Below are 20,481 nucleotides of genomic sequence, written 5' to 3'. Positions count from 1 at the left end.
TTTTTTTTTTTTTTTTTATAGAATGTGGTCTTAACCTTCTATATAGTTAGCTGTATGGCATTTGATAGCTTACCTGTCATTATCTGTGTTGATGTACAAACCTGTGATCCTAAGGAGAACAGGTATTTAGAGCATGACATACTAAACTCAGTTCAATGTCAAGAGTGCTTAGAAGAATTAGTCTTATAAATATTCTCTTCTAGCTAATATAGTTTGCATCAGTTCAAGGTGATCTCTGTCTATGAATCTTATGCTTTTCTTTTTTTTGATTTCTGACTCTTCTTAAATATCCTGTCACTGCTAAGGACAACACAGATATCTTTCTGTGTGAGAATAAAATGACATTGGAGTATTGAGAAATCAGTGTATACCTTTCACTTATAAGAAGTATACACTGATTTCTTTTAGTCTGTTAGTATGAGCTGATAATTATTTCTAAGATTTAAAGCTTTCATCTCTATGTAGAATAGCTAGTGGAAAAGACGATTTTAAAGAGTATTCCTACATTAGAACAAATAGAAAATTAAATTTTGGCTAGGAAGAGAGTACAGTATTTCTTTTTATTCTAGAGTGTTGTCTGTTTAAAATGATAACATTCCATTTTTGGGAGAAAAGAGACCTGAGAAGTAATCAAGGCCAAATGCCACCGAGTAAAAGGGTGTCTTCTGGGTCATCATTGATTTGACTGGTTATTCTCTCCAGGAATATCTGCAGAAATAAGTCAGTATGATAGGAAAATGACTTACACAGCTATTTCTTCTATCATGCCACTATAACTTTCTCCAGCTTCAACTTTTTACTTATTCTGGGTGTAAATTTTCTTTTCTTTTCTTTTTTTTTGTTATGTTTTGATCCTAAAGACTTCATAACTGTATATGTGAAGTATTTTGATGATATATTGTTATCTCTGGGATTTAAGAAAAGATATTGCTTCCCTGGAGTTCCTTTTGTTTGGGTTTGTTTTGCCTTCAGGTGCAAAGGGTTGAGTTACTTAGATCTCCCTGATCTTGGCACATGTCATCATTGTGCCATGTTATATACTGGTTTTGTTATTACATTTTCCCCAACTCCCACTCATTCCCTCTGTACCACTTCCCACCACAGTGGTTTGATACAAGGTCTTCCTATGCCAGTTTAACCATTTGAGGGGAGTCTGTTAGGATGATCCACCTCAAACCCAAAACTTTATGCTACCTTTCATCTTTATTTATTACTGTGGAATGTTTAGTTTTATAGCCTAAGACTCACTGAAATATCAAACTTGGGTTTTAAAGTTTTGATTTTTAGCTATATAATGCCCCTAATAAATCATTAACTTGGGAGCAAACCTACTTGTGTGCCTTTTAAAGAAGAGTTGTCTACTTTTATGAGGGAAGACTCTTGGGCATTGTGTAATTTTAACATGTATGTGTGGATTATACCTATACCACCTGCCTTTTTTTTTTTCTCCTGATATCATTTGTGTCTCTATAGACAGTGATGGATACTTCTGGTTATGCATAGAAAGAATACAGTTTGAGCAGAGTCATTGGAGTACAAGCCTTAAGGTAGATAAGAAACAGAATCAACATTTATTTAGATTTTTTTATCCTATGTTGTGCATGTGTACTCTGAATTTTTTAGTTGACAAGATTAGTAATTATACTTAATTTCAGCCCTGTTAGTCATACACAGTGAATATATAAATTAGAAAATATGAGAAAAGGGAAATAAAATTTTAGTAAATTTCTCAATAATCAGAATTATTAAGTGTAAAAGTTGGAGGAGAAGGAACAGACGGTCATAGGGGACAATTTAAGCAGTAAGAACTAGGGTAAAGATAGAGTAAAAAAGTAGCAAGTGGTATTAAGAAAGTAGAACCTAATAGAAAATGAAAAGTTTGAGTGTAATAATAGCATGCTTCTAAGATCTTAGAAGCAAAGATTTGAATGAAACCAATGTAATTGGTAATTCTTAAGGAAGGAGAAGTTTTTTATAGGAAGATAAGGCAAGCATTTAATGTATAAAAGTATAGAGTGATTTCATTAGGAGAACAGAGAAGAAAGCTAATCTTAGAAGTGAAATCTGGATTTCAACAAGATAGAAAATGGTCAAGATGAAAGCGTGTGGATCAAGAGTATCAGAATAATAAATAATCAGAGCATGAACATAACCTAGAGGTGAACCAACATAGAAGCAAAGCATAGAATGTTAGCCTGAAAGATGCATCAAAGGCTACATAGAGAGTATGTAAATAGGCAGTGATTCTTAAAGAAGTCCCTTTAACATTTCTTGTAATACTGGTTTGGTGGTAATGAACTTCAGTTTTTCTTTGTCTGGAAAGCTCTTTATTTGTCCTTTGGTTCTAAATGGTAGCTTTGCCAGGTAGAGTAATCTTAGTTGTAGGTCCTGGCTTTTCATTGCTTTGAATATTTCCTGCCAATCCTTCTGGCCTGCAAAGTTTCTGTTGAGAAATCCATTGACAGTTTTATGGGAGCTCCTTTGTAGGTAACTAACTGCTTTCCTCTTTCTGTTTTTAAGATTCTCTTTGGCTTTAACCTTTGGCATTTTAATTACGATGTGTCTTAGTATGGGCCTCTTTGGGTCCATTTTGTTTTGGGACTCTCTGTACTTCCTGGACTTGTATGTTTATTTCCTTTGCCAGGTTAGGGAAGTTTTTAGTCATTATTTCTTCATATAGGTTTTCAATCCCTTGCTCTCTCTCTTCTCCTTCTGGTACCTCTATAATACGAATGTTGTTATGCTTGATATTGTCCCAGAGTCCCCTTAAACTATCCTCATTTTTTTGGATTCTTTTTGCTGTTCTGATTGGGTGTTTTCTGTTACCTTGTCTTCCAAATTGCTGATTCAGTACCCTGCTTCATCTAATCTGCTGTTGATTTTATTTAATGCATTCTTCATTTTAGTTATTGTATTCTTTATTTCTGACTGATTCTTTTAAAAAGAAGAAAAAATTAAAAGTATGAGTAAGAGATATCACAAAAACATTCTCACTGACTAAGGTGAACACATAATAAAAGCAGTGGATCAGCTAACACTGAAAGATAGTACAAAGGTTAAAAGGCAAAAGTGTAGGGAGAGCATGTGTAATTACAACAGTAAATTAAGGGATAAACATAAAACACACAAAAGAAGTAAAAAATAATGCCAAAAACTTAAATGTGGAGGAATGAGTTAAAATGGTAGTGAAAATAGAATATGTTAGAACTTAAGCAACCGTCAACTTAAAATAGACTGCTAGAAACATAGGTTGGTATGTTTGAAGCACATGGTAATCACAAACCAAAAATTGACAAGAGATATACAAGAAATAAAGAGAAAGAAATCCAAACACAATACTAAAGTCATCAACATAGAAGAGAGTAAGAGAATAAGGAACAGAGGAGCTACAAAAGCATTCAGAAAACAGTTAATAAGATGGCAATAACTATATATTTATCAATAATTACTTTAACTGTAAATGGATTAGGTGCTCCAATCAAAAGACGAATGGATAAAGAAGAAATAGTACATGTGAACAATGGAATATTACTTGGCCATAAAAAAGAATGAGCTCTTGTCTACGGCCATGCTACCCTGAACAAGCCCGATCCTGTCTGATCTCAGAAGCTAAGCAGGATCGGGCCTGGTTAGTACTTGGATGGGAGACCACCTAGGAAGACCAGGTGCTGTAGGCATAAAATAAAAGAAATAAGGGATCGTAAGGTCCCTTGCAATCTGTGAGGTCAACCAAGGGTTGCCTCGCCTTAAAAAAAAAAAAAAAAAAAAAAAAAAAATTAGAAGGGATGAGGTTTTACCATTCACAGCAACATGGATGGACCTAGAGGGTATTGTGCTAAGTGAAATAGGTCAGACAGAAAAAGACAAATACCATATAATTTCATTTTTGTGTAGAATCTGAAAAACAAGCAAGACAGAAGTAAACTCATACACAGATAAAACTGATGGTCGCCAGGTGGGAATAGGGCTGAGGAATTGAGTAAAAAAGATGAAAGGATTAAGAAGTACAGATTGGCAGTTATAGAATAGTCATGGTGATGTAAAGTACAGTTTAGGAAGTATAGTCAGTAATTTTGTAATAATGATACATGGTGTCAGGTGGGTGCAAGAGTTACCCAGGGTATACTTTGTAAGTTATATAAATGTCTAACCACTATGCTGTATACCTGAAACTAACATAATATTGACTGTCTACTGTAATTGGAAAAAAAATTTTTTTTAATCAACTGACAAAAAAGGCAGTGACCTAAAAAGGCTACTAAAGACAAGGGTAAGAGAAATAAGTCTTGGTAAGTCTTACCAAGACTCAGAAATAGGCAGAACAGCAAGGATTGTTGACTAATAAAGTGGTTGATGAGATGGTAAAAGTAAAGTTTTATTTCAACTCTAAAAACCTTCTTTGTAATTTTTAATTTAGAGTGATACCAAGATTGCAATTTATTATTTTAGTTATGTGTGAGATAAAAGGGATCAGTGGTAGCCTGTTTGTAAACTAGAAACACGTTTGTATGAAGTTATAAATCACTGTGATTACATTACTCAAAAAAAATGTTCTAGTTATTTGACGCCATTGTTGAAATTGCAAAGTTTCAAATTGCCCGTGGTATTGTAAACAATTCTCAGTCTGGTTTGAGCAGTGTTACACTAGAGTCAGACTGTATCATGTTCCAGTAATCCAGGACACACAATGAAACTGCTCAATAAATGCTTCCCTTTAAAGCTCACTACCATCTTTCCCTGACATCCTGATGTTCCCAAGCTGGGGCTGCCTGAGCAATACCCGTGTGTGTCTGTGGTCACCACAGACTTACTTTTATTCCCAAGATTGTTTAAACTGGTCAGTCTGCTTCAAAATACCCTTTGCTGTTCTTTTATTTTAAATGAGGTTGCCTGATTTTGCAGTCTCAAAATTATGGTTTTATTTATGTATATATTTTAAAAAAAGCCTATGGAAGTAAAACATCTCTTCATTTTATTAAAATCTGCAAGCTTCAGGTTACTTAGGGCAAGCCTGGCATGGGGTTACACAACACTTTTAGCAGCATAAATGCCCAGAGGAAGAACCACTTTAGGATGGAAGGTCATTAACAGAATTTAAAAAAAGCAGAAAGCATAGATAAATTTTGCTAAGGCATCCACAGTTTAAAATAAAATCAACCAATTTATCTGCTAATTTACATATTTGAAAAAGAACCAGCTACTCAAAGTGCATTTCCAAAATTTGTCATAAACATGGATTTCTATTTGTGATATTTAGTAGCCAAATAACAACCTACACTATTAGATTAATTAGAGAGACAGAACACATTTAAAAAAGTAGTTCTAGCATTATGATGCTGAATATAGGATTTTTTTTTTTTTTTTAAATTTATGTCTACAGCATCTGGTATTCCTAGGTGGTCTCCCATCTAAGTACTAACCAGGCCTGACCCTGCTTAGCTTCCGAGATCAGACAGCGGGCTTATTGAGGGTGGCCTGGCCATAGACCATGGACCATGGCTCTCTACTGGGACGTGAACCCAGGACCTTCTGCGTGTAAAGCAGACATGCTAACCGCTATACTATGGAACCACATCCTGAGTATAGGAATCTTAATTCATAATTCAAAGAGTGCAATTCGATGTTATGCCAAAATTTAAAGTACTGATTTTGGCACATACATTTGAACATTTATCATTTAGGTTTGGATGGCATGATCAGTAACTCTAATCTCAGCTAGTTTTTATGTTTTCAAAATTCTCTCATCTAGTTGTTTTCCCAATAAACTTGCAGTGAACTAAGATGGTCAAAATATACCTCCTTAAGGGACGGAAGCTCTCGATGACCCTGCCATTAGTAGGATCTCACCAGCTTCCTGCCTTCCCACCTGAGTCCACCCCTACTTTGTTTCTTCTTATTTCAGGATATCTCTTCTTCTATACAAGGCTTATTCTTCACCCTGTACTTTGGATTTCATCACGTGTCATCACTCTGTTCCTCCATCACATTAAAAGCATGCTTTCCATATAAAGAAAAATAGCAACAGCAACCTTCCCTTTACTTTTAATCCCTCTTGTTAGCAACCTTTCCCTTCTCTCCTGTCCTTAGAGTTCTACCGGCTATAATTGTCCTCTTCACGTCTTTATTTCTAATTCATTCCTCTGCACTCTGGTTTCCATTCCAATATTTTACTGAAATGGTCCTTTCCAAGGTCACCCATGATCAGCCAAATCTAGCTCTTTTTCACTTGACCTCTTTGTAGCATTGCCACTGGTACTTTGCTTCCTTAAAACATTTAAGATATTCTACTTAAAATAATGCCTATAGAACAAATGAAAAGCTAATGTCTTCTTGCTTCCTCACCCATCCCCTACCTTTTCTTCTCTGTTCTCCTTTCCATCTTGGGTTGGCTATAGTTTTACTTTGACATCGTCAAGGTTGATCACGTTTTTGTTTATAATCAAATTAAGTTTTCCATGCTCTATTTGCAGTTCGATTCCAATTATTGAAAATCAACATTCAACTTTTGCATTCATAGCAGTAGGGGAATACTGTTCACTACAGAGCTGTTTCCTTCTCTATGTTTCCAGTGTCCTGATTCTGCTAAACAAAAGCTTTCACAGACAAAAGCTTTATTAAAAGAGTTTATTGAGCCACATGCTAGCCAGGAAAAGGACCAGGTCCTAGGACATGCAGTCTAAACCACCAGCAGCAGGGCTAGGTGGACGAGACAATACGTCCGCCATCCTGGGATTGATGGGACTTCTATACAATGAGTTTGGGAAAGAAAGATGTAAGTTGTTTTGAAAGAATTTACATTGGCTATAGATAAGAGGGGCAGGTGAAGGTGAAGGTGAAGAGGGGCTAGTTCTAGGATAGGTGCATAGTCCATAAGGAAGAAATGTTTGCTCTTTTTGGATTGGTGGTGGACATCAGTCCACAAAGTTCTCATGTAAGCAGGAAGTGGGGGTACCTGGTGGATGGTGATGCCTGGCTGTTCTCTTTAGATAACTGAGGAAATAGCCACCTGGAAATTAATTCAAAGTTTCAGCATACATTTGGGAATGCAAGTTGTCTTTTGTTGGTTTTTGGCCTGCAGCTGTTAACCGATTAACTTCTCTTGTCTCTTCCTTCAATCCTCTTGGCTTGCTGTAATTTAATGTAGGACATCTCAGAATTTTTTTCTTGTCAATTCTGTGCTACTCAAAAGAGATGTTGAAGTCGATAACCCCTTCTTGAATAGAAGCAGTTGCTCAAAATCATGTCCATTTTAGTTTGCTTCATATGTGGATTATGACTTTAAAATAGACTTGTTTTTCTTTGAGTTTCTGACACTTGAAAAAAAAATAGAAGAATTTTATGCCTTTAAAAAGACCATCTACTTGCTTTTCTTTTTATTGGTTGCAATCCATTTCATTTATCTTCGTGAAACGTACTAATTCCCTGTTCTATTTTGGACTAGTTATTTCACATTTAGATGATGACTTAATTGTGTAGCTTTTTGTATTTCCTAGAGTTTTTCATTGCCTTTCTTCTTTTCCCTTCAATCTCTTATATCCTCATTTTCCCCTTCAAACTCAATCACACTATCTATTGTGTGGAACCCCCGTTTTATCATTAGTCCTTCTGCTTGCTCCATTTTCAACTTGTTGCCTTCTGGGTTTGCTGCATGGCTGTCAGTTTTGGACTTCTCTTCATTGTTCTCCCGCGTGGGCTACTATTTTCTAAATATGCATGTATATTTATTTATTAACTTTAAATCTTGTTTGTCTTCACATTACTTGAAGGAAGAATATACATAAATGTATATTATAACATATCTCCCTCTTTAAAATAAAGTGAGAGAGTAATGGGAAATAAATTTTTCTGAGCCATTGTATGTCTAAAACTGTTTGCATCATACTTTCATATTTGACCGTTTTGTGGGTGACTTACTTTAATTTTAATTTTAAGCCTTTTTTGCTGGAAGCATTTAGTCTCCTTTTTATCCTTGGTATCTGAAATTTCACAATGTTGGATATGTCTAGGTCTGGGTCTTTTTGCATTTGTCCTTGTCAGCACTAGTAGATCCTTTCAGTTTTCATACTCCTGTTTCTCTGGAGCTCTGGGGAATTGTCTTTTGATACTATTTCTTTGACAGTATTGTTCTCTATATATTTTTCTCTCTTTTGCTGGTAATTCTGTTAGCCCCATCTGGGACTAGCTGGATGAATTCTTTATATTGCTTATCTCTTCTCTTATCCTTCCTTTATTTCTTTATTTTAGTTTCTGAGAGGTATTCTTGATTTTAAAAAATTTTAACAGTGATATCTTTAATTTTAAGGATTTTTTGATTTCTTATTGTTACTTTTCCAATATCTGTTTTGTAGGGTATTAGTTAAGAACATGAAATCATGGACTTTGGGGTCAGACTAGTGTTCAAATCGTAGTCTTACTACTTACATGGTATATGATATTAGAAAGATTTCCTAACTTCTGTATGCCTCATGAAGCAGATGATGATGATGACAAGTTAATATGTATAAGACATTCCGAACAGTTTTGGTACCTGAGATATTTTTTAATATTGTTGAGTTTTCTTGGGATGCACTGGAGCATGATGGCATGGGTTCTGGAACCAGATTGTCCCCAGCTCTGCCATTTACTTGTGGCTTTGGGCAAGATTTCTTTTTCTTTTCTTTTCTTTTTAATTCGAATAACTTTTAACTTACCATCCAGTTCCAAAAATAGCACAAAAAATTCCTGCAGGCACCTCACCCAGATTCTCCAAATGTTAATATTTTACATAACACAGTGTAATTATCAAAATCAGGAAATTAATACTGATAACAATATTATCTAATCCACAAACTATTTACATTTCACCAGTTGTCAGCCGATGTCCTTTTTCTTTTTCCAGGATCCAATCCAGGATGAAGTTTTGCATGTACTTGTTATGTCTCTTTTAATCTGGGCAGGTTTTACTTTTTCTTTGCCTTTTTTTTATGATCCTTGTAATTTTTGAAGAGCTGTTTTGTAGAATGTCCTAATTTGGGTTTGTTTGATTTTTTTGGTGTAATTAAGTTCAAGGTTTGTTTGTTTGTTTGTTTGTTTGGCAAGAATACCACAGAAGTGATACTGTGTCCTTCTCAATGTAACATATCAGGAAGGACATGATGTGAATTTTTTGCATCACTGGTGCTATTGATTTTGATCACCGATTAAGTTGGTTCTCTTTTGTAAAATTACCATTTTTCTTCTCATGCTTGATGAGTATTATGGGTAGTACTTCGAGACTCCGTGGATATTTTATGTCTCATCATGTTTTACCCAGTGATTTTAGCATTCATTGATGATTCTTTCCTGCAGTCCTGCAGTGATTATTATTGTGGTGTTTGCCAAATGGTGATTTTTTTTTCTGTTTTAATCATTCTTTCTACATTACTAGTTGGAATTTTACTTTAAAAAAGAACTTCCCCCTATCATCATCCATCCATCTGTCTATCTATCTATCTATGTCTCACTATGGAGTTATGGATTCTTATTTTAGTCTAGGGATATAATCTCTTACTATCATTATTTATTTTGATGTTTAAATTGTCCCAGATTTGACCTCTGTGAATTCCTTCAAGTTAGTGCTTATGTCCTTTTGACATGTCTCTATAGTTTTTTTTTTTCATACTTCCTTACTTCCTGGCAATATAAAATATTCCAGGATTTTTTTGCACTTTCCTCATGCCAGGCATTTCTTCAAGGAGCCATATTTCTTTTATTGCAGAATGGTATTTAGAAAACAAAATCTGAGTGCAAGGTATGCTCTTTGGTACTGAGTTGTCATTGTTTCTAGAGCCTCTCAGTGTCAGAGCTAGGAATATATATATGTTTATAGATGCATAGTCTTAAGGAAGAGTGTTTGCTCTTTTTAGATTGGTAGTGGACATCAGTCCAGAAAGTTCTTGTGTATTTATCTGTGTACATATATTGAAAACTGAAATCAGACTGATACTTCCAATTTCAATATGCCAAGATAGTGTTCATTTTAACCTTCCATCTTTTCCTAATGTTTAACTCCATTCTTTGACAGGGAGAAACTGGGCTTTAGCTCTCCTCCCCTCCCGCCCCCCATAAAGTGTTTTGGGGATTTATAATCTATATCTCTGTGAAAAACAAATCTACTAACCAGAGGATAACATTTGTGTATTGTTCTTTTTGTCTTTAACATTGCAGTATATAGTCAAAATACTGTTTTACAGAGTTACTTAGGTTACAGAGATGTTGTTTGCCAGGTTTCTCATTTGTAAAGTTAATGTTGTATGTGCGTGCGTGTGTGTGTGTGTGTGTGTGTGTAATAAGTATCATGGAGGAGATGCTTTGAAACTATGTGAATATATGAAGTTTTTCTCACCTCTCTCTTCATTGTGGTTATGTTATTTATTTTTTCATACAGTTAGGTTTCTTTGTTTCTGTTTGTATTTCATTTTGGATCCTTTCCAATCCTTGTTGGCTTCTATTATTTTTTCTAAATCTGTGAAATGTTAATATAGTTCTAAAAGTCAGAACTATGTAAAAACACATACTCAGAAAAGTGTCACCCACAATCCCTTGCAGTCCATTTTCATTCCCCTATTATTTATACATTTTTTACATGGTTTTACTCCCCTGTTTGGTTATTTAATGTTTTACTTTGTTTTGTCAATTTTTAATGGTATCTCAGCTAGTGCATATTGTAGAATCATTGAGCTTATTCTACTTTCCTCTTTCCTTTTTCTTTTTTTCTCCATTTTTTTTGTTGCATTATTTCCATTGTATCATTAACATATAATATTTGAACATTAATCTTTCATCCTCCTCTACCTTTCATTTGGTCTTTGATCTACAATTACACATATGAAAATATCATCAGCCCTTTTGCTGACATTTTCCCAGTCACTTCATGGTAAAATTAAAGGCAAAGAAATACACATGGAGTACTGAATTCTTTATAGGTTTTTATATTTAAAATATTTTTCTATAGTCTTGACACTTGATACAGGGATGATTGGCTGGATATAAAATTCTTGGTTCACACTTTTATTGTTTTTAAAAACTGCTGCTCCATTGTTGCTTTGTTTTGCAAATCGTGGATGCCATTCAAATTCTTTTGCCTTTTTAATTCCTTGTTCTTGCCTGGAGAGCTTGAAGAGTGTTTTCCTTTTTCTTTGAATGCTTAAAGCTTTTAAAAGATAAACCCTACATTTGATTGTTCTTGGTTAAGTTTCCTGGATACTCGGTATGCCTTTTTTTGGTATTTAGATTCAGGCCTTCATTTACTTTTGGACAATTTTAGACAATTTTGGACAATTATATTTCAAATACAGTTCTGTTTGTTTCATTTTCATTCTTCAGGAACTCCAGTTTTATATGTTATTCCTTCTTGTCTTCTATTTCCATTGCTTCCTCTCTGACCTTTAAAATTTTTCATTATATCATTTTTTTCTTGATTGCTTTTCTGTCTTCAATGCCTCTTATTGCATTTTCATTTATGTCTATTCTCTTTTGGCACTTGTATTTACTCCTCATTTTTAACATAATTCTTTTTTTTCCCTGAGTTTAATTCTTTTCATTTCTCACTATGTTTTTTTTCCATTTTTCTTTGTACATTTTGAATTCCTGATTCAAGGTGATTTTTCATATCCCCAAGTTCTTGTTTGAATATATTTAATTCAATTTGGAATGTTTTCTTAATGGTTTTTTTCTTTTTCATGTTTTTTTTTGAAGAGAGGGGGCACATTCATTTGATGTGTTGATTTTTTGGTAGTAACTTTGTATAGTTTTCCTCTGTTCATTTTGTGGATTTAGGGTAGTTTATGAGATTCTTAATTCATTGGAAACCTCTTTTATCACTGCAGCGAAGTTCATTTCTTTAATAGTTTTTTTTGGTGGTCAGGGGAAGGTTTGTATGTCCTCCGATTTTTGTTTTGTTTTGTTTTTATCTTGCAGACACCAGCTTTTCCTGTGTTGCTTCTTTTTCCATTCACCTTCCAGTTGCTTAATGGTGTCTCTCCCTTCTTGGCCTTTTTCTTCCCCAGAAGCCAGTTTGAAGATAGCCACTTCAGACCACGTATACATTCAAGCCCCTTTCTAGCAACCGGTGGTTGGATCATGTTTTAGTATTTTCAGACTTAGGAGACTTACTTTTTCTGGCAGTGGTTATAAAGCAATTTTAGGTCTTCTGCTTGCTAGCCCCCTCCTCTCTTCCCTGCAGTTTTTGTCAGACTGTTATTGCTTATGGCAGGAGCATGAGTGATTGCTCACTGGGTTTGATGTTTTGTCTTTCTTACCTACAGTTACTTTGAAGTCTGGACATTCTGTGGTGTTTAGTTATGTGAAAGGCATGATTTTGCGTGTAGCTTTATTTGTTTTTCTTATCCTTCTGTATTGTTTGTAGAGGATATGTGGGGAGATACAAATCTAGGAAACCTGGTACCCACCTATCTCAGGCAAGTTTTTAACTCTCTGAGCTTACTTTCCTCATATGTAAAATAATTATACCTGCTAGATAGAGATTTCATGAAGTTTAAATGAGATGATATTTATGAATTATTTAGAATTGTCAGTCATACAAGTGCTCAAAAATTGTTAGTTGCCGTTAGTACCATTATGTTATGGATGCAATATCTACTTGACTTCTGTGGATGCTGCTTTGAAAATAAAATACCTGATATTATTTATATTTGACCCATCTTAAAGTATTGTGTACCTCATCTTCTGCCTTTTCATGGACTGTGCTTCTGTGGCCATGCTTCCTGCATCATCTATTTTGTTGCTTTTTTTTACTGACTTCTTCCTGTTGTCATGCAAAGTAGGCTAAGTAAAACCCATCTTAAAAAAAACTTTTACTGATCCATTTCCCCCTCTAACTCTATACCTTAAGATTTCTCTGCTCCCTGTCATAGTAGTACTCTTCTAAAAAGTTGCCTATACTGGTTGTCTCTATTTTCATGTTTCCTTAAGACACTCCATATACCTTTTACCATCTACTAAAATGAAATGGTTCTTACCAAGGTTACTCTTCACCTTTCTCTTTTCAGATCCAAGCATTACTTCTGTGTCTTGACTCCACAGTAGCGCTTAATCTGGCAGACCACTCCCTTTTTTGTTGTTGTTGTTTTAAATTATTATAAAATCCTTCAGACATAAAAAAATATTGAAAATAATATAGTGAATTTGTGTACTTGCCATCTAGCTTAAAGAGTGAAAATTATCAATTCATTTGAAGCCCCTCGTATTCCTTTCCAGCTATATCTTTTCCTGTGCACCCAGGAGTAGCCACTTTACTGGACTGATATTGTTCTCATACTGGTTTTGTACTTTTGCTACATATGTGTTTTCTTATATAATATGTAGTTTTCTTATATAATATATAGTTTTGATAACCTCCATATTAAAGACAATTCTTAAATATCTTCTGCAACTTGTCCTTTTTATTCAACATTTTGCTGAGAATCATTCATGTTGCCATGCATGACTCTAGGTAGAATGTTTATTTTCACTTCTGTGTATAGTGTTCCATTGTATAAATAGACTACAATTTATCCATTATCTTGTAGATAGCCACTTAAGTTGTTTCCACTTTTCAGCTGTTACAAATAATCCTTCTAGGAACATTCTTAAAGGTATCTCCTTAGATGTGTGTTTCTGTTTGGTAATGCTTAGAAATAGAGTTCCTGTGTTATAATACATCTAACTAGACCCTGCTTTTGAAACACCTTGTTCTAGGCTTCCATGAGACTACAGTTGTCTGGTTTTCACCTTACTTCATAGGCCAGGCATTCTCAATCTAGTTTTCTGCATCCGCAGTCTGTATTTTAGTGTCCTAGGGTTTTGTCTCTGGCTGTCTTCTGTATATTCCCAGCTTCTAGCTTTAATCACTCTAATTTATTCCTTATGCTGGTCCCTGGATGATCTTTATCAAATGCAATCCAATCATATCACTGCTTTGCTTAAAATCCTTCAGGGCTCCCTACTATCTCTAAAGTTCAAGTTCTGAATTGTGGATGAAACCATTAAGGATTAGTTCTCCTGCACATCTCAACTTCTACCTCTTCTCCAAAGGATCCTGAAGACTGTTTCTCCAGCATGCTGTGGGCCTTTGCTCAGACTATTTCCTTTGTTCACAATTTTCTTTCCCCTCACTCCTTAAATACCTGGTAAACTTTTGCTCATTTTAGAAGATGGCTCAAATGTCCCCTTTTCAGAGAAGTCTTCCTTAACACATTCAGGCAGAAGTAAGACATTCCTTCTCAGTATTCTAACAGTTTGCTTATCTCCATTAAACTACTGGATTCATTTATCCAACAAATATTTACTGATTGCCTATATGCTAGAAACTGTTGTAGACATTAGGGATAGAACAGTAAACAAGACAGACGAGGTTCTTTTTTTCAAGGAATCTGCATTCCAGACGATAGGAAAGAGAAAAACAAAGTAAATAAACATTATTATTTTAGATAGTGATAAGTGGTACTATGGTCAAGTAAAATCAGACAATGTGGTTATGTGATAGAGAGCGTGTATATGTTGGGGGGCGGGGGGGAAGTAATGGTTGTGACACTTCAGATTGAGTGAGATGCTGTTTGAATTGATACCTGAAAGATAAGAAGGAACCAGCCATGCAGCCACTTGAAAGAACATTGTAGGCCAAAGGAACAGCAAGTACAAAGGCCCTGCAGCTAGAATGAGTTTGGCTAGAATAAGGACCAGAAAGAAGGCCAGTGAGGTGGGAGCATAAAGAGCAGGGTGAAGAGGTGCTATATGAAATAAAATTTGAAAAGTGAATAGGGCCAGATCATGTAGGGCCTTATAGGTAAGATTTGTCGATTTTAAGTCTAGTGGGAAACCATTGGAAGATTTTATGTGAGAGAGTGACATGATCTGATTTATGTCTACAATTATTACTCTAATTGATATGAGAATTATAGGAGGATAAGAGTGAGAGCAGAGACCAGTTAGAAAGTGGAAAATGTTGGTAGCTTGGGTTACTGTGGCATTTGCTGTGTCCATGGAAAGAAATAGAATTATTTAGGATATATTTTGAAGGTAGGCTGATAGGACTGGCTGGCAGATTAGATGTGTTGCTTTTACGGAGGAATGGAGTCAAGAAAAGGACCTCTTGGCTTTTCTTGAGTTACCTTGGCATCATTTTCTGACATGTGGATGACTGGTGGTAGTAGCAGTAATGAGAAAGTTCTGTGGGGGAGGAATCAAAAGTTATGCTTTAGATTTTTCAAGTTAAATATGTCTCTTAAGACTGCCAAGTATGTATGGCAGGAAGGCAGTTGGAGCGATGGCTCTGAAGGTCAGGGATCGTCTTAGTCTATTGAGACTGCTATAACAAATTATGAGACTGGATGGCTTAAACAGTGAAAATTTGTTTTTGCAGTTCTAGAGGCTGGAAGTCTGAGATCAGGGTCTGCATGGTTGGGTTCTGGTGAGGACCCCCTCCCATATTGCAGAGAACTGACTTCTTGTATTACCACATGGTGGAAAGAAGATGAGGGGTACTTTTGGCCTCATTATGAAAGGACGCTAATTAGGCTCCACCCTCAAAAACTAATTACCTCCTAAAGGCCTCACCTCCTAATACCATCATATTGGGATTAGATTTCAACATATGATTTTGGCAGGACACAAACATTCAGTCCATAACAGGGATGGAGAAAGATAATTTTAAGAGTCACCAACTTATTGATTTTAAAGCTATGAGACTGGGTAAAATGACAGTTTGAGTGTAGGTAGCGAGAGAAGAGAGCTGAGCGTAGAGCTTTAGACACCACAGCATTTAGAGAATGAGAGGCAGGGGTGTGAGAGGGAGTTACAGAAGACAATAGAAGCGGGGAGCATCAATTGTGTCATGCTGCTTAGAGTTAGAATATGATGAAGGCACAGAGGTGACCCTTAGATTTGATTCACCGGAGGTCACTGTGACTGTGGTAAGAGTACCTTTAGGGCATTCCAGTGGTCAGAAGGCAGAACTTAACCTAAATACTTTGATTAACTGCTTACATATCTGTGTCCTCCTCTAGAGCATGTACTAGTGCTATTTATTTCTAGGGCTTAGCATGTAGTAGATGGTGATTAAATGTTTGCCTACAGGTTTGATTTTTACAATGCAGTTTAAAGAATAATATAATGTTTTACCCTCATTTAGAATGCTTTTAGACCACTGACCCTTCCCACTAGTCCGTATCACTTCAAGAGGATAGTCATGTGAATAACTTAAAGAAAACAGAATGAGAGAGGCAAATCCATTTTCATAGAGGTTCACTGCGTCCTGAAGCCATGCTGTAGTGAAATGGGGCCTTGCTTTGTATTTGGAGGGCTTGCCTCAAGGTCTGGACACTACTTAGCCCTGCTAAAGGTGTTGGTGGCAAGTCCCCCATACCCTCTGGATTATACTTCCTCAGCTGTCAATGTGAATAATATGAACAAATTCGTCTTACAAGATTTTTGTGAGCAGCAAATGAGCTAAGGCACAAAGTAAAAAGATACTCTGCAAGTGCTATTTTTGTAAAAATAATTGAATTATCCATTTTATTACAGATTTGTAAAGTAGATTAAATGAGAGTGTCATGAAATTTATATTTAGGCAGTAGCATACGAATGGCAACAAGTTGGGGGAGGATACAAGTCACTGGAAAATGTAATACTTTTCTAGAAATATATAGGAAATTAATTTCTTTTGGCTTTGTTCCTTTATCTTTCCCACATAAATTTAATCATTCTGTTTGAAACGAGCAGGCTGTTTAAGATCAGGTAATCAAATCTAGTTAGTGGTCTGTTTACCCCAGTGTTGCATGTATCTGAAACAATAAAATGTAGTTAGTATTCTTCGTGTTTTTTTACTTTTTCTATTTTTTTAGTGAATATATCAACTCCACAAATATTCCCCGTAGTGATTACCCATTTCATTTTACTTCAAGGGTAAAAATCATGGTAAGAAACTTCGAAATTACTATGCAGCAAACAGCTGTCCTCCTCCTGCCAGAATGAGCAATGCGGTGGAACCTGTGGCTACCCCAGCTGTTCCAGTCCCTCCACAGGTGAGACACGTGTCAGGGTGGAAACTGTCCTTTGCGTAAATGGTCATGGATGAAATTTGTCATCCTCGTGCCCCTCAAGATACAGTTGAACAAATACTCTTGAAGGTCCCACTTGGTGCTTTTAAGTCGTTGAATTATAGTGCTGGATTTAATGCATGCCAGAAATCCATGAACCTTGAGATTTCCCATTGGCTTTGGTTGTGATGCATGAAATAATGATACAAATATTGTTTCATGAGTCTTTCTCTGTGTATTTCTCAAAATTCTGAGTTAAATGACCCTTAATGCCTGTGGTCAAGCTAGAATAAAAACCAACTAACCCTGAGAGTTAAACATTTATATCTTATTGCCTCATTCTAGTCCTGGATGCTGACTTCATGAAATGCTTGCAATAACTTAGAGGTATTGGCCTTATTACTCAAAGTCAATCCCGTGTACTTTATATTTTGCCTTCCTGCAAGATCGGTTTCTTGAGATTGCCTCCTCTCCCGCCGCCCCGCTTTTTTATAACCTCTGCAGAAAACCTGTATAAACTCCTTCTGGTTGAGAGCAGAGTTTCTTTTACTCTTCGAAAGATTGAACAGGTGTTTCAAACAAAATAACCCCTGAAATATGGATTCTGCTTCTTACTCTGTCTTTGAAGTATTGTTTGTCCATAGAAGAATACAGTGGTCAAAAATAATAACTCTAATTGAGTATTTACTATGGCAGACACTCTGCTAAGCACTTTTCATGCATTATTTCATTCAGGGCTGGGACTAGGGTGCAGAGAGGGATGCCCTTGACTTGGGCACAGAATTTAAGGAGGAGACAAAAAAATTAGTAGTCAAAGTAGATATTTAAAACATTCAAAATCAATGTAAAAAAATCAGTGGTCAAAAACTTAGACAGGATAAGTATTACTGATTTTTCTTTTGCCTCTGGTGGCAGTATGGGTTTGCATGGCACCGTAACTGATCCTGTCTTTATTTAAAATTTCGATATTCTGTTCCTCTTTGATTTTTTTTTTTGCATTAGATTTGATTTGTAAAAATATTCCATTAAAATGTTATTTATCTTGATTGCCAAATTTTTGATGCTCCCTTAAATGTTGTGCCCATGGCAGGTACCTGCCTTGCCTCATTCTAGTCCTGGACCCTGACTTCAAGTAATGCTTGCATTAGAGGTATTGGCCTTATTACTCAAAGTGTAATCCATGGGGCCAGCAACCAATGCTGCTGGAAGTTTATTAGAAGCTCAGGTAAGCTAAATAACTTGACCATGGAGTTACAAGTTTTGTAAGGTGGTGATGCAAGAATTTTTTTTGACTTTAGACTTCTACTCCTAACCACCATGGTATAATTTTACTTTTCTGTATGTCATTTTCCTAATACTTACAGTGTAGATAGCAATACCAGCTACCCTTCCATCCTCATGAATTCAAGGGTATAAATGAGATATGTTAAAAACAGAATCAGAGAAAAGGAAGATTTCCAGAGAGATCTTCAGGTAGTGTAGTTCTCACAGTACCAATTCCTGAAGGCTACTCCCTGTTGATGACTGTTTTTAGCCAGCTCCATGCTCCTTGATAAACAGCCTTAGCCTTCTTTCATAGCATAGCCTTTTGTGATTTTTGAAGACAGCTATCCTGTTCCTAGAAAATCTTTCCTTCCAGGTAAAATAGTGTTATTTCTTTCAGCTAGTCTTGATATGATATGCTTTTCAGACTTGTGTATTTTATTCTCCTCCAGACAAAAAAATCTAGTTTGTCATTCTTTGTTAACGCATCAATAATTATTGAGTGTATACTATCTTCCAGGCACTGTGTTAGGTTTCCTATAACTCGTTTCCCAACCTGAATATAATTATCTGGATCTTTGGATTATTTTTCCCTAATTATATCTGTAGCTAATTTGTAGACTCTGAGGGCAGGTGCTCATTTTTAAATTTATGTCTGTATATAGCTTCTGCATTATGTAGCAAGTCCTAAAAACAGTAGGTGTTCAGTACATGCTTGTTGGTGGATTCTGGGAAGACTCTACTTTTTCTGGGTTTTTGAACTTTAAAAAAAAGAAAATTTCTTCAGTGGGGATAGCAATGAGCCAATCATCAGTTTGGTACATAGTCGTACAAAAAACTATGATTAAGCATCTCCTAGTCTTTTTCTTTCTCCCTCCCTCTCCCTCCCTCCCTCTTTCTCTTTCTCTCTTTGTTTGTTTGTTTCTCTTCTCTTCTCTTCTCTTCTCTTCTCTTCTCTTCTCTTCTCTTCTCTTCTCTTTTCTTTCTTTCTTTTCTTTTTTTCCCGGAATGAATTATTTCCTTTCCTTATTGAGCGTTTGTCCTCATGCCATAACCTTTGGTTATTTTTCAACTCTTAGAAGGAACTTTGAGGAGAGGGAGGGAATAAGCTCCAGATTTTTTTAACCTTGTTTCTTGTGTCTTTGATGTCAGATGGGCTCCTTTAAGCCGGGAGGCCGAGTGATCCTGGCCACAGAGAACGATTACTGTAAGCTCTGTGATGCCTCCTTTAGTTCTCCGGCTGTGGCTCAGGCTCACTATCAAGGGAAGAATCATGCCAAGAGACTGCGGCTGGCGGAAGCTCAGAGTAACTCATTCTCGTAGGTATTGCCATTTTCTCTGAGGCCAAAGTCTTGCGTGAGACTGACTGTCTTTAGAGAGAAAGAGTTAAAAGAGTTCCCTGTTTAAATGCTCACCCTTTAAAATTTTCTTTTCTCCAGAGAATCCTCAGAGGCCGGTCAGCGGCGGACCCGGAAAGAAGGGAATGAATATAAGATGATGCCTAATAGGAGAAATATGTATACAGTGCAGAATAATTCAGGTATCCTCTGGATTTCTACATACTTTGGCTATGTTCTGCAGATGGTCTTCTTTATTTTTATTTCTTTTAATGGTAATAGATAGCCCTGAGAATTTGGGGTTAGTGATTGTTTTGTTTGAATTGGTCTAGTGGCTTTTCAAGCTGGTGTTTATTTCAGGTCTCATTTATTTATTTATTTTCTATTTAGTATGTTATTGATTTTGATTTTCAACTGTAGTTTATGTTTTAAGGTCTCTTAACATAGTCCGTTTATATTACTTTTGTTATTTGCCAGCTGAGAAATGTAAAATGCATTATACGGGCTACTTAGGGAGCATTTGAGATCTTGCTTCCCAGCATATGTCATCAGTTTGGCTCAAATAAACTCTTATAAATTTTATTTTTGAATGGGCTATTTGGTTTAAAGTTGCACCATGTTAAATTCCTGTTGGGGAAAATAAAAAACATAATAGCAGTGATGTTTAACCAATATGGTGAATCAGAATTGCCTGGGGAGTTTTTATAAAATACACATGCCCGACTCATGACTTAGAGATTTTCAGTCAGTAAGTTTGGAGTAGGACCTAGACGTATGTGTGTTTTGAAAATGCTTCTTCAGCGATTCTGATATACACCTTCAGAAAT

At 35.8% G+C, this 20,481-nt stretch overlaps 1 protein-coding gene and 1 pseudogene across 3 annotated transcripts in view; both read left to right on the top strand.

Annotated features, from left to right (window-relative positions):
* ZMAT3 (zinc finger matrin-type 3) overlaps positions 1 to 20,481 on the top strand; it is a 34,040-nt gene that overhangs the window by 4,860 nt on the left and 8,699 nt on the right. For all 3 annotated transcript variants that reach the window (XM_006910851.3, XM_015588558.2, XM_015588559.2), the window contains 3 exons: positions 16,920 to 17,039; positions 19,470 to 19,636; positions 19,757 to 19,857. In XM_006910851.3, coding sequence (XP_006910913.1) covers positions 16,920 to 17,039; positions 19,470 to 19,636; positions 19,757 to 19,857 — 388 coding nt within the window. The remainder of the gene's footprint in view (positions 1 to 16,919; positions 17,040 to 19,469; positions 19,637 to 19,756; positions 19,858 to 20,481) is intronic.
* On the top strand, positions 3,559 to 3,677 carry LOC112479065 (annotated as a pseudogene).

Source organism: Pteropus alecto, unplaced genomic scaffold (assembly GCF_000325575.1).
Source record: "Pteropus alecto unplaced genomic scaffold, ASM32557v1 scaffold33, whole genome shotgun sequence".
NCBI classification, from domain to species: domain Eukaryota; kingdom Metazoa; phylum Chordata; class Mammalia; order Chiroptera; family Pteropodidae; genus Pteropus; species Pteropus alecto.
Note: the sequence above shows the minus strand (reverse complement) of the source record. Positions and strands in the feature narration are given on the sequence as shown.